General features: G+C 49.4%; 1 protein-coding gene across 2 annotated transcripts in view; it reads left to right on the top strand.

The window, feature by feature from the left end:
* The first annotated feature begins 2,805 nt into the window (after window positions 1–2,805).
* Window positions 2,806–13,358, top strand: part of NUP160 (nucleoporin 160) — a 55,946-nt gene continuing 45,393 nt past the window's right edge. For both annotated transcript variants that reach the window (XM_038406829.2, XM_038406828.2), the window contains exons 1-6: window positions 2,806–2,963; window positions 3,192–3,300; window positions 4,156–4,366; window positions 5,956–6,178; window positions 6,584–6,662; window positions 12,147–12,261. In XM_038406829.2, the coding sequence (XP_038262757.1) occupies window positions 2,867–2,963; window positions 3,192–3,300; window positions 4,156–4,366; window positions 5,956–6,178; window positions 6,584–6,662; window positions 12,147–12,261 (834 nt within the window). In that variant the 5' untranslated portion in view covers window positions 2,806–2,866. The remainder of the gene's footprint in view (window positions 2,964–3,191; window positions 3,301–4,155; window positions 4,367–5,955; window positions 6,179–6,583; window positions 6,663–12,146; window positions 12,262–13,358) is intronic.

The following is a 13,358-nucleotide window of genomic DNA, read 5'->3' as shown; positions in this document are numbered from 1 at the left end:
TACTGAAGACTTGGAACTATTAGCCTATAAATACATTTAATAATTGGGCCACACTATTTGCAGCGCATACACTCAACTTCATCCTTTTCTTCAGTTTTTGTTTTTTTTAAATTTTTGAATAATTACTTGTGTTCTGAAACATGTTCTGATACAGATCTTCGTTTTCTTCCCATTTTAGTGTGTGTCAATTCTTTAAACCGTTATCTGCTAACAGCTTGAAATGTGTACGTGGTGGACGTGAGATTCATCAGTATGTTCAGATGTGCACGCACTTCAGAGCTTGCATGTGTGCCTCTTTGTTTATTGTATCTTCTAGACTAATACATAGCCTTGCTTCAACAGGCAGCTTTGCATATACACACAGACTAATGTATTAGTGTAAGACAGGGGTCTCGAACTCAAATGACCACGAGGGCCACATGAGGACTAGTATATTAGCCAGAGGGCTGCAACACTGACCACCCCCCGGCTGCCCTGGCCCCACCCCCACTCCACCCCTTCTGTGAGGCCCCGCCTCTTCCAACCCCTTTCCTGAAATCCCCACTCCAACTCCACCCCCTCCCTGCCCCCCAGGGGGTGCAGGATGCAGCTGGGGGTTCAGGGCAAGTGGTTGGAGGGCAGGGGGCAGGGTGCAGCAGGTGGCTCAGGGCAGGGGGTTGGGGTGCAGGAGGTGTGCGGGGTGTGGCAAGGGGCTCAGTGCAGGGGGTTGGGGTGCAACAGGGGGCTCAGGGAAGGGGGTCGGGCCCCCCCCAGGTCCTGGCCTCGGAGTGACGCAGGGGCAGGGCAGGCAGGGAGGGAGCCTGCCCTGCCCCTGGTGCGCCCCGGGCCGGAGCCGCTCTAGGTAAATGCTAGGGGCGCGGGGGTGCCGCGGGGAGCTGGTGGGCTGCAGAAAATAACCCCGTGGGCTGTGTGTTTGAGACCCCTGGTATAATACATATAGCTCATGCCATATATTGTATTTTCCTAGTCAAACAAGTTATTTTTTTATATATATTTGAACGATACAAAAGCAGGATGAAAATAAAATAAAAAAAAGAATAATACTTGTTGTAAAACCTGAGAATTTTTTGGTAAAAATCAGTTTAAACTGAAAACAAAGGGGCTTAATCACATAGTATTGAGGTGTCTGGGGAAAACCCTGCATTACCTCAGTTAGAGGCCTTGGCTGCCCAGGAGAGCTCACTCAATTGTGCTTGGGGAATGCCCGGTCGAAAAGGGACCCTGGCGGCTCTGGTCAGCACTGCTGACCGGACCATTAAAAGTCCGGTCAGCAGTGCAACAGGGCTAAGGCAGGCTCCCTGCCTGCTCTGGCTCCGCGTGGTTCCCAGAAGCTGCTGGCATGTACCTGCAGCCCCTAGGTGCAGGGCCGATCAGGAAAACTCTGTGTGCTGCCCCTGACCCGAGCGCCGGCTCTGCAGCTCCCACTGGCATGGAGCCACCTGCCACCCCTGCACCTAGGAGTTGGGCTGGACATGACGGCTGCTTCCGGGAGCTGCGGAGAGCCAAGGTAGGCAGGGAGCCTGCCTTAGCCCCACTGTGCCGCCAATCAGGAGCTGCCTGAGGTAAGCTCTGGCTGGAGCTTGCACCCCAACACCCGTCCCCAAGTGGGAACCCCATCCCACACCCTAATTCTCTTCCAGATCCCGCACCCCAATGCCTTGCCCTAGCACTGAGTCCCCTCCCATATCCAACCTCCCTCTTGGAGCCTGCACCCCCTCCTTCACCCCAACCCAAGCCCTGATCCCCTTCCCGCACCCAAACTCCCTCCTGGAGCCTGGACCCCACGCCCCCTCCCACACCCCAACCCCCAGTCCTGAGCCTGCTCCCACACTCCAAACCCCTCAGCTCCAGCTCAGAGCCCCCTCTCGCACCCCAAACCCCTCATCCTCAGCCCCACCCTGGAGCCCACACCCCAACCCCTGGCCCCTGCCCAGTGAAAGTGAGTGAGGGAGGGGGAGATGTTTTGACTGGGGGCTGGGGCCTCAGAGAAGGGGCGGGACAAGGGTGCTCCGCTTTATGTAATTGGAAAGGTTTCAGAGTAGCAGCCGTGTTAGTCTGTATTCGCAAAAAGAAAAGGAGGACTTGTGGCACCTTAAAGACTAACGCATTTATTTGAGCATAAGCTTTCGCGAGCTACAGCTCACTTCATCTGTAGCTCACGAAAGCTTATGCTCAAATACATGCGTTAGTCTCCAAAATGCCACAAGTCCTCCTTTTCTTTTTGTAATTAGAAAGTTGGCAATCTTAACTGCGCTTCAGCCAGCGATTTTGCAGGATAAATGACTAGTGCCCCCAGCCCCACATTATAAGGTGATGGGTAGGACACGTGTCTCCTCCCCACCCCGCCCCCAGCCTGGACCGTGCTCTCCCCCCTTTCCTGTGTGTGTGCCCGTGGGGGTCGCTGGCAGCCAGAGCTGGGGGGCACTTGACCCTTCGTGCCTCTGCCTGTCGCCTCCCCGCTGTAAGTCAATAGGCGACCGCAGGCCCCCCGCTGGGTGTTGACCAGACTGCGAGCAGCTTTGTAGTCACGCATCCGCCCCATTTATTGCTACGGGGTGCGAAAAATCTTCCTCTGGCCCCTCGATCAAAGCTTCACCCCGCCACAGTTGGCCCCGGCGGGGCCGGCCCACGTGCCCGCGCTGGGCCGGGGACTGTGCGGCGGGCGGGGCTGAGGAGGGGACGACGGCGGGGCAACCACGTGGGGGGCGGCGGGGCGCGGCTGCGGCCGGGGGACGCCGCGCGCCATTGGCCGAACGCGCCGGCGGGCCCCGCGGAGTTCTCGGGGGGCCCCGCCCCCTTGCGCCTCGGTCCCGTCCCCGGCTTCCCGTGGGGCCGCGCGGCGCGGCGCGGCGCGCGGGAAGGGAAAATGGCGGCGGCGCTGGCCGGGCGGAGCTGCCTGGAGCTGAGCGGGGCCGAGCGCGGCCCGCGCCGCCGGCTCCGGGAGCTCGCGCTGAGCCCGCCAGGTACCGGGACCCCTCCCCGCCTAGCCCCGCCCCCGGGACTCCTCTCCCCGCCCCCGGGACCCCCCCCCCCCGCCTCTGCCTGGCCTCCGGGACACCCCGCCTGTCCCCCACCGCTCCCGCGGCACGCCCCCTCGGGCTGCCCCTGCCACCAGCCCGCCCTTGCGGCACCTGGCCCGGAGGGCTGCGCCTCCCCGCCTTGCCCACGCTCACCCCTTCCCTTCCCCGCAGGTGCCAGCGTGGGCCCCGGAGCCGGGCGCTACGCCGACGGCGCTGGCGGGTTCTGCTACCAGGAGAGCGCCCAGCTGGTGTCGGTCACCAGGAACCGCTTCATCCACTGGTACGTGTGGGCGGGGGGGGGGGGAGCGCCTGGGTATCGGGGACTCTGCCAGGCGCACCCCATGTTGCCTCTGCCCTGGCCTGTGTATTGCCTGCCCCATGGCGAGTACTGCCGCTGGGCAGGTATCGCCCCCTGGGCTAGCGGGAGGCAGGGGTCTCAGGCTGCTCTTCCCCTGCGGGGGGTGTGGGGGTGTGTGTGTGTCTGTGTGTTTCAGAGTAGCAGCCGTGTTAGTCTGTATTCGCAAAAAGAAAAGGAGGACTTGTGGCCCTTCAGAGACTAACGAATTTATTAGAGCGTAAGCTTTCGTGAGCTACGGCGGTGTGTGCGTGCGCGGGTGGTGAGATGCCAGTTCAGTGCAAGGCGTCCCTTTAAAGTCAGTGGATTGGATTGGAGCGTGTGCCCAAGGGCCTTTCTGAATGGGATGAAGTGCTGCATGGAGGTCCTGAGTAATAGTTACCGGGAACAAGCCCATGGCTCCCTGTAACAGGATACCTTTGTCTGCCTGCTGCAGAGCCTATGGCCAGGTTGACACTAGGAAATTAGGTCAGTATAACTATGTTGCTCAGGGGTGTGACGGATCCATATCTCTGAGCAATGCAGTTAAACTGACCCTACTCCTGTAGTAGATCCTACACTAACTCCCATCAACCTAGCTACCGCCTCCCTGGGAGGTGGAGTATCTATGTGAATTGGAGAAGCCCTCCTGTTGGGTAGGTAGCGTCTTCACTGCAGCGCTACACTGGTGCCACTCCAGTGTAGACCTGCCCTGTCAGTCTAAACCTGTGTTGTGCTGATCACTGCTGACCTGAGAGGCCTCACAATCGTCAACATAAAAAGCTTTTTTTATTTTTTCAGGACCACTTCTGGAGACACTTTGGAGCTGGTGGAGGAGTCTCTGGATATAAACCTCCTGAATAATGCCATTCGGCTCAAAATCCAGAATTGTAGCCTCTTACCCGGAGGAGTACATGTGTGTGAGACACAGAATCTCGTTGTCATCTTGATTGTGACCAATCAGACTGTGCATCGTCTGGTTCTGCCACACCCTGCTCGCATGTACAGGAGTGTAAGTAGTCTGGGTGGAAATAATTGTGTACTTGTTTCAAGAAAATAGTTTGTAGCTAGTTTACTTGAATTATCTTTTAAAATCAAAGATTGGTCTTGGCATAGACATTGCTGTGGCATGGATCATTGGAACAAGCTTTGATGGAAAGTGATCTGAAACCTGTAGGTTCTCCACCTAGCATTTTTTGGATTTTTAAAAACTAGTTTAGAGCATCTTTTAGTATACAAACCTGCTGAAATAGTGGTGCACATACTACACTGAATATTGCATGTACATATGAAATATATGTCTCTGCTAATTAGCTTTTTGAATACTAAGATTAGGATTTTCAGAGGCTTCTAGGGAGCTAGGCATCTAGATCCATGGGAACTTGAACACTGGGGCCTAAGTTGCTTGAAATCTGTGACCATTACCATTTCAAGAGATGTAGAGCAGGAGTGCAAGCTCAGGGTGTCTCTCTTTAGATCCCAAAGACTCCATGTTTATAGTCACTTGTGCAACTGATTCCCAAATTTTTCTGGTTGAGACTCCTTTACAGATATGACACACATTCTTAGTTCCCGAACCAAACGATCCCAGATCACTGGCCAAGTGAAGTGAGGCCATATGCTATACTCAGAGACCAGAAGGGCCTATTATAGTCATTTTGTCTGACCTTCTGGATAACACAGGCCAGAGAACTTCCCCAAAATAATTCCTAGAGCAGAACTTTTAGAAAAACATCCAATCTTGATTTAAAAATTGCCAGTGATGGAGAATACACCACAAGCTTGGTAAATTGTTCCAATGGTTAGTTACGCTCACTGATAAAAATGTCTGCGTTATTTCAGGCTGAAATTTGATAATTTTTGAAAACTGCATATGATCAATTCCAAAAATTCTGGAGGTGCCCTAGACATCAAAGGGCAGAACCCTATTAATGTTGGTGAAAACAGAAAACTGGAAAAGCCCAATTTTCAATAAAATCCACAGTTGATCACTCATGATGCAGGGGTGATAGTCACTTCACAGAAGCCTGTGGCAGGGGAGCAGGGTCACTCTGGATACAGTGGTGTGAGGCAGTGACTTCAGAGTTAAGCGTGACATTTGGGTTAGGGTTAGTGCGTCTCTTGCCTTCCAACTCTAGCCATGGACAGGCCCGCCCAGCTGGGCATGGCCAGAGTCAGGGTGAGGGGCCCAGCTAGGTGTATAGCTGGGCCTACATAAGCCATGAAGTGTGCAACCCTCCAGTTATTTTGTGGAATGCAAAGCACTTGTGCAGGAATGTGGTAGTGTTATCAAGATCTTGGCACGTACCTGGGAGGGAGAGTAGGTCCACCAATAAATCAATTATCTAATCCACTTACATTTCTAGATCCACTCTTAAATGGTCATCCCTTCCCAGCTAAAAATAACCAAATTTAGGTGACCAGAGAATTTGCATCAAAAGATCTTTTCTCAGTAAATAAAAGCCAGGAGTAGTGGAGATCATGCGTTTGTCATTCCTCTGGCAGTTCCATTTTTATATCTCTAGTCTTAACAGTTCTGTGTGTTCTTGGGACCTGGACTCTTCTTTTTTTTTTTTTTTTTTTTCCCTCTCTCTCTAACAGGAGCTGATAACAGAGGGTCAGATGCAGTCTGTATTTACAGATATTGGAAAAGTTAATTTTAGGGACCCTTCAAACTATCACATGATCCCCTCCATTCCTGGACTGGCCTCTAATTCCACTGCTTCAGCGGCTTGGCTTAGCAGTGATGGGGAGGCTCTCTTTGCTCTGCCGTCTTCTTCAGGAGGAATATTTGTCCTCAAGCTACCTCCTCATGATGTACATGGTAAGAGTTGGGAGTAGAGTATGTAACCATGAGTATGTATTTATAAAGCATGTGCTAGTGTTTCTCACACCTTCACCAATTGTCCTGCCTATGCAAAAACAGCCATTTCATTCTGGTATAGAAGGTGATACATAGTGAAGGAGGACCATGATTAGATTAATACTGGTCGGGATCCAGATATAGAGTACAGGCTTCACACTCCCCGATTTGACTTTGTCTGTGCCTCTCGGTCCTGACCTGCAGCATGCCTTCCTATTTCAGTTTTGGGCTTCCGTTGATTTTGATTTTTGTCTTGGGTGCTTATTGTAATCTTACTCCCAAAATGCATGAGATCATTCAGGCCCATTGAAGCAACAAATGATATTCTGCACATTGCTCAGCAGTTTCATTTCCATTTTTTTTCAGGGATAGTTTCAGTTGTGGAGTTGAAGCAGAGCTCTGTGATGCAACGTTTGCTTACAGGTTGGATGCCAACTGCTATCAGGTTAGTGTTGTCATGTGACACATAGGATTGTCTCTTTTAACCCTCTGTATGGAAGCACGTGGATTGTATTCAGATAAAGTCAAAGGTAGACAAGCTCACTTCAGGAGTAATGCTCAGCATGTAAATAGCACTTTTAAAAAGAGGTGAGGACCTTGCTGTAGGACACGCAGCAAGGCACGGTGACAAAATTGGGCTCCGGAGTGAGGAGCTGGCTTTGTCCATTTTACTGTGCTGCCTCTGGGTCTGCGTGGCTGAGATCTCCATGAACATGTTACATTTAGTAACTGGCCTTTGGACTTTTACCCAGGAGTGGGCAGGCAGCCAGTGCAGATTAAAAATTCCGAGTATGCTCTCTTCCCAGAAATCTACTGGTGACCGATGCATGGATCACCGTGGTCCGTATTTGTGCATAATAGGTGAAATCTCTTGGGTAGCTGAAGACAAGACAAGGTGTTCCTAGCCGCTGCTACTCTATGGGCATCTGAAAGCGGGAACGAGTCCAGTAACACCTCAGATTACTTTGACAACCGTTGGGAAGCTCTCCATAATTTAGGGAGCCAATATGGATCTGACCAGTTCAAAATGCTTCCTCCTGCCTTGACTTTCATAAGAACATAACTCTCCATTCTGGGTCAGACCAATGATCGATCTAGCCCAGGAGCCTGTCTTCCGACAGTGGCCACTGCCAGATGCTTCAAAGGGAATGAACAGAACAGGGCAATTTCAAGTGATCCATCCCCTGTTGTCCAGTCCCAGCTTCTGGCAGTCAGAGGCTTAGGGACATGCACTAGCTACTGATGGACCTATTCTCCATGAACTTCTCATTCTTTTTTTTGAACCATTTATAGTTTTGGCCTTCACAACATCCCCAAGCAACGAGTTCCACAGGGTGACTGTATGCTGTGTGAAGAAATACTTCCTTATGATTGTTTTAAACCTGCTGTCTATTAATTTAACTGGGTGACCCCTAGTTCTTGTATTTATATGAAGGAGTAAATAACACTTTCATAGAATATCGGGGTTTCAAGGGACCTCGGGAGGTCATCTAGTCCAAGCCCCTGCTCAAAGCAGGACCAATCCCCAACTAAATCATCCCAGCTTGGGATGGAAGGAGAATCCACCCTCTCCCTAAGTAACCCATTCCAGTGCTTCACCACCCTCCTAATGAAAGTTTTTCCTAATATCCAACCTAAACCTCCCCCACTGCAACTTGAGACCATTGCTTCTTGTTCTGTCACCAGGTACCACTGAGAACAGTCTAGATCCATCCTCTTTGGAACCCCCTTTCAAGTAGTGGAAAGCAGCTATCAAATCCCCCCTCATTTTTCTCTTCTGCAGACTAAATAATCCCAGTTCCCTCAGCCTCTCCTCATAAGTCATGTGCTCCAGCCTCCTAATCATTTTTGTTGCCCTCCGCTGGACTCTTTCCAATTTTTCCACTTCCTTCTTGTAGTGTGGGGCCCCAAACTGGACACACTACTCCAGATGAGGCTCACCAATGCCGAATAGAGGGGAATGATCATGTCCCTCGATCTGATGGCAATGCGCCTACTTATACAGCCCAAAATGCGGTTAGCCTTCTTGGCAACAAGGGCACACTGTTGACTCGTATCCAGCTTCTTGTCCACTGTAACCCCTAGGTCCTTTTCTGCAGAACTGCTGCCTAGCCACTCGGTCCCTAGTCTGTAGCAGTGCATGGGATTCTTCTGTCCTAAGTGCAGGACTTTGCACTTGTCCTTGTTGAACCTCATCAGATTTCTTTTGGCCCAATCCTCTAATTTGTCTAGTTCCCTCTGTATTCTATCCCTACCCTCCAACGTATCTACCACTCCTCCCAGTTTAGTGTCATCTGCAAACTTGCTGAGGGTGCAATCCACGCCATCCTCCCTCACTCCTGATCCGATAATGAACAAAACCGGCCCCAGGACCGACCCTGGGGTCACTCCACTTGATACCGGCTGCCAACTAAACATGGAGCCATTGATCACTACCCGTTGAGCCTGATGATCTAGCCAGCTTTCTATTCACTTTATAGTCCATTCATCCAGCCCATTCTTCTTTAACTTGCTGGCAAGAATACTGTGGGAGACGGTATCAAAATCTGTGCTAACGTCAAGGAATAACACGTCCACTGCTTTTCCCTTATATACAGAGTCAGTTATCTCACCATAGCAGGCAATTAGGTTAGTCAGGCATGACTTGCCCTTGGTGAATCCATGCTGACTGTTCCTGATCACTTTCCTCTCCTCTAAGTGCTTCAGAATTGATTCCTTGAGGACCTGCTCCATGATTTTTCCAGGAACTGAGGTGAGGCTCACTGGCCTGTAGTTCCCCAGATCCTCCTCCTTGCCTTTTTTAAAGATGGGCACTACATTAGCCTTTTTCCAATCATCCAGGACCTCCCCCGATCACCATGAGTTTTCAAAGATAACGGCCAATGGCTCTGCAATCACATCCGCCAATTCCTTTAGCACTCTCGGATGCAGCGCATCCAGCCCCATGGACTTGTGCTTGTCCAACTTTTCTAAATAGTCCCAAACCACTTTTTTCTCCACAGAGGGCTGGTCACCACCTCCCCATGCTGTGCTGCCCAGTGCAGTAGTCTGGGAGCTGACCTTGTTTGTGAAGACAGAGCAAAAAAAAAAAAAAAAAGCATTGAGTACATTAGCTTTTTCCACATCCTCTGTCACTAGGTTGCCACCCTCATTCAATAAGGGGCCCACACTTTCCTTGACTTTCTTCTTGTTGCTAACATACCTGAAGAAACCCTTCTTGTTACTCTTAACATCTCTTGCTAGCTGCAACTCCAGGTGTGATTTGGCCTTCCTGATTTCACTCCTGCATGCCCGAGCAATATTTTTATACTCTTCCCTGGTCATTTGTCCAATCTTCCACTTCTTGTAAGCTTCTTTTTTGTATTTAAGATCATCAAGGATTCCACTGTTAAGCCAAGCTGGTCACCTGCCATATTTACTATTCTTTCTACACATCGGGATGGTTTGTCCCTGTAACCTCAATAAGGATTCTTTAAGATACAGCCAGCTCTCCTGGACTCCTTTCCCCCTCATGTTCTCCCAGGGGGGATCCTGCCCATCAGTTCCCTGAGGGAGTCAGAGTCTGCTTTTCTGAAGTCCAGGGTCTGTATTCTGCTGCTCTCCTTTCTTCCTCGTGTCAGGATCCTGAACTCGACCATCTCATGGTCGCTGCCTCCCAGGTTCCCATCCGCTTTTGTTTCCCTTACTAATTCTTCCCTGTTTGTGAGCAGCAGGTCAAGAAAAGCTCTGCCCCTAGTTGGTTCCTCCAGCACTTGCACCAGGAAATTGTCCCCTACGCTTTCCAAAAACTTCCTGGATTGTCTGTGCACCGCTGTGTTGCTCTCCCAGCAGATATCGGGGTGATTTAAGTCTCCCATGAGAACCAGGGCCTGCAATCTAGTAACTTCCATTAGTTGCTGGAAGAAAGCCTCATCCCCCTGCTCTGGTGGTCTATAGCAGACTCCCACCATGACATCACCCTTGTTGCTCACACTTCTAAACTTAACCCAGAGACTCTCAGGTTTTTCTGCAGTTTCATACTGGAGCTCTGAGCAATCATACTGCTCTCTTGCATACAATGCAACTCCCCCACCTTTTCTGCCTTGCCTGTCCTTCCTGAACAGTTTATATCCATCCATGACAGTACTCCAGTCATGTGAGTTATCCCACCAAGTCTGTTGTTCCAATCACATCATAATTCCTTGACTGTGCCAGGACTTCCAGTTCTCCCTGCTTGTTTCCCAGGCTTCTTGCATTTGTGTATAGGCACTTGAGATAATTTGCTGTTTGTCCTGCTTTCGTAGTATGAGGCAGGAGCCCTCCCCTCTTGCGCTCTCCTGGTCGTGCTTCTTCCCGGTGTCCCACGTCCCCACTTACCTTAAGGCTTTGGTCTCATTCCCCCGGTGAACCTAGTTTAAAGCCTTCCTCACTAGGTTAGCCAGCCTGCTGTCAGAATAAATGTTTCCCCACATGGGGAGATTCAGTACAATTAGTAAAACTTTCCTATGTTAAGGATTCCTGAAATGTATGTTGTGCTAAAATGCTGCCTGCATGCATCCTTGTGATCTTCACCAAAGGGGGACAGTTAGAGACTGGGTGGTAATTGGCAAGTTCAGGTGACTTTGAGGAGCGAGGTGTTAAATGTTCTAAGTAACTTGTTACTGTCCTCAGTTTGCGCGTGCTTGCTCTCTCTCTTCACCTCCCCCCGCCCCCCGTGGTCTGACCACATTACATTACATTTTGATTAAAAAGCTACAGTGATATAAAATTAACATGGCACAATTAAATGGCTTAAAAGCTAGCTAACTGATAGGTATCAAAATGTAACTGTAAACAGGAAATCATCGAAGAGGGGTGTTTCTAATGGGGTCCTTCAGGGATCACTTCTTGGCTTTACCCTATAACACTTTATAACAATGGAAGAAAATCATCACTGAAAGTTTTCAAGTGACACCAAAATATGAAGAGGACAGGTCACTGATACAGAGCAAACTGGATCTCTTGGTAAACTTGGTACAAGCAAATTATGCGTGTTTTAATATGGCTAAATGTAAATGTATATGTCTAGGAACAAAGAATGTAGGCCACGCTTAGGATGGGGGACTCTTTTTCAGAGTCATTGCTTCCCAGGATAGATTTTATTTTATTTTATCTTTTTTCTTGGAGGGATTGATAATCAGCTGAACATGAGCTCTCAGTACAACTCTGTGGCCAAAAGGCCTAATGTGCTCCTTGGATGCATAATTAGGGGTATCTCACATAGGAGCAGAGAGGTTATTTTACCTCTGTATTTGACACTGGTGTGACTGCTGCTAGAATCCTGTGTCCAACACTTCAACAAGGATGTTGATATATTGGAGAGGGGCAGAGAAGAGCCACGAGAATGATTAAGTGACTGGAAAACCTGCCTTCTAGCGATAGATCCAAGGAGCTCATTCTATTAGCTTAGCAAAGAGAAGTTTAAGGGATGCGTTGATCGCAGACTAAGAACCTACATAAGGAATAAATATTTAATAGTGGGTTATTCAATCTAGCAGAGAAAGGCCTAAAACCATCCAGAGACTGGAAGTTGAAGCTAGAAATTCAGACTGGAAATAAGGTGTAAATTTTGAACAATGGGAGCAATTAACCATTGGAACAATTTACCAAGGGTTGTGGTGGATTCTCCATCACTGACATTTTTTTTTAAATCAAGATTGGATGCATTTCTGAAAGCTCTGCTCCAGGCATTATTTCAGGGAAGTTCTCTGTCCTGTGTTATCCAAGAGGTCAGATTAGATGATCACAACAGTCCCCTCTGACCTTTGAATCTGAGTAATTATTCACCTGTTACGCTGTAAGCCCCTTGTGACAGGGAGCTCATTGTCTGTCTTGTGTGCACAGAGATTCCTTCCCCTCAGTGCAGTGACTACTTAATGAAATCCTTCTGAATGACTGCTTGTGTTTTCAGAGGTGACCAAGGCCCTTCAGACCTTCCTGTCAGCCTCTCTGTTCACTGCCTTGAGCATGATGCCTTCCTGTTCGCACTCTGCCAGGATCACAAACTCAGGATGTGGTCTTACAAAGTGAGTGAGTGTTTTGGGTTGTGATTTGCTCTGCAGATGGGGTTGATTCAGGGCTAGTCACATCACGTAGTTGATATTGAGGTGCTGTGAGACCGAGGATGGGCTGTTGATTCTGAGACTTAGCTAAACTGGTGCTCCATGGACTGGCCGTGAGTTTGTTGAGTAGCAGGATTTCAGGGAACACAAAGAAATGATCAAGTCTTGACTCCTATTAATATTTTACTTGGAAATTGTATGATTTCTAGACATACTGAAGTCTTCAAACATCAGACAGGTAACAGTGTGGGCAACAAGTTAGCAAGCTTACTGCACTGCCTTATCATGGTGTCTAGGACCACTTCTAGTGGGGGAAGGTACTTGGATCTCTATGCTAACTCAGTCCTTGCCCTTTCCTGAGACGACTAACAGGAGTGCGTCTTGTAACAGGGGCTACTTGTCCACCAGAGAACTTGACTGAATGCGCCAGCTTGCTGAACACAACTCACTCTGAGCACCATATCCAAGCACCAATTCCCTGAGCCCACATACTCTCTCAGCTAGTTTGAATGGTTCAGGGGGGATGGGATTGTAGTTTTCTGTGCAGGCCCCCTCCTGGTCTTTCAGAGCACACGCTCAGTCAGAGGCAAGATCAGGAGAGCAAAACAAATGAACTGTGTTTCAGATAGTTGTACAGGCCATTCATATTGCTTCAGCTTACTTGGAGAACGGATCAGTGCAGACTTGTGTTTAAATGCGTGGCTCTCCAGAAGGCTGCGAGGGAGACAAGTCTAAAAGACTAGAAATCTCTTAATAGCATTTGAGGATGTAACAAAGATGTAACATAGCTATTAAAGCAGGATTCCCCACCTTGAGGAGATGCCAAGCTAGTCTGAGGAAGGGGGAACCAGATAGAGAAGAGCAGCCATACGCAGAAAGCTGCATGACACTGGATCCACTCTGATTCTCCACTGTAAATATGCTTCTGTCAGTTCAGCAGTGGGTAGTTTCTTGAAACCCACATTCCTTCCAGGCAGTCCCTGGCTACAGGAATGCTCAAACATAGGGCCGCAGGCCCAACAAGCAGCACAAGCTTTGTGTGTTTGCATTCACAACAGGCA

Source organism: Dermochelys coriacea, chromosome 6, assembly GCF_009764565.3.
Source record: "Dermochelys coriacea isolate rDerCor1 chromosome 6, rDerCor1.pri.v4, whole genome shotgun sequence".
Classification (NCBI taxonomy): Eukaryota; Metazoa; Chordata; order Testudines; family Dermochelyidae; genus Dermochelys; species Dermochelys coriacea.
Note: the sequence above shows the minus strand (reverse complement) of the source record. Positions and strands in the feature narration are given on the sequence as shown.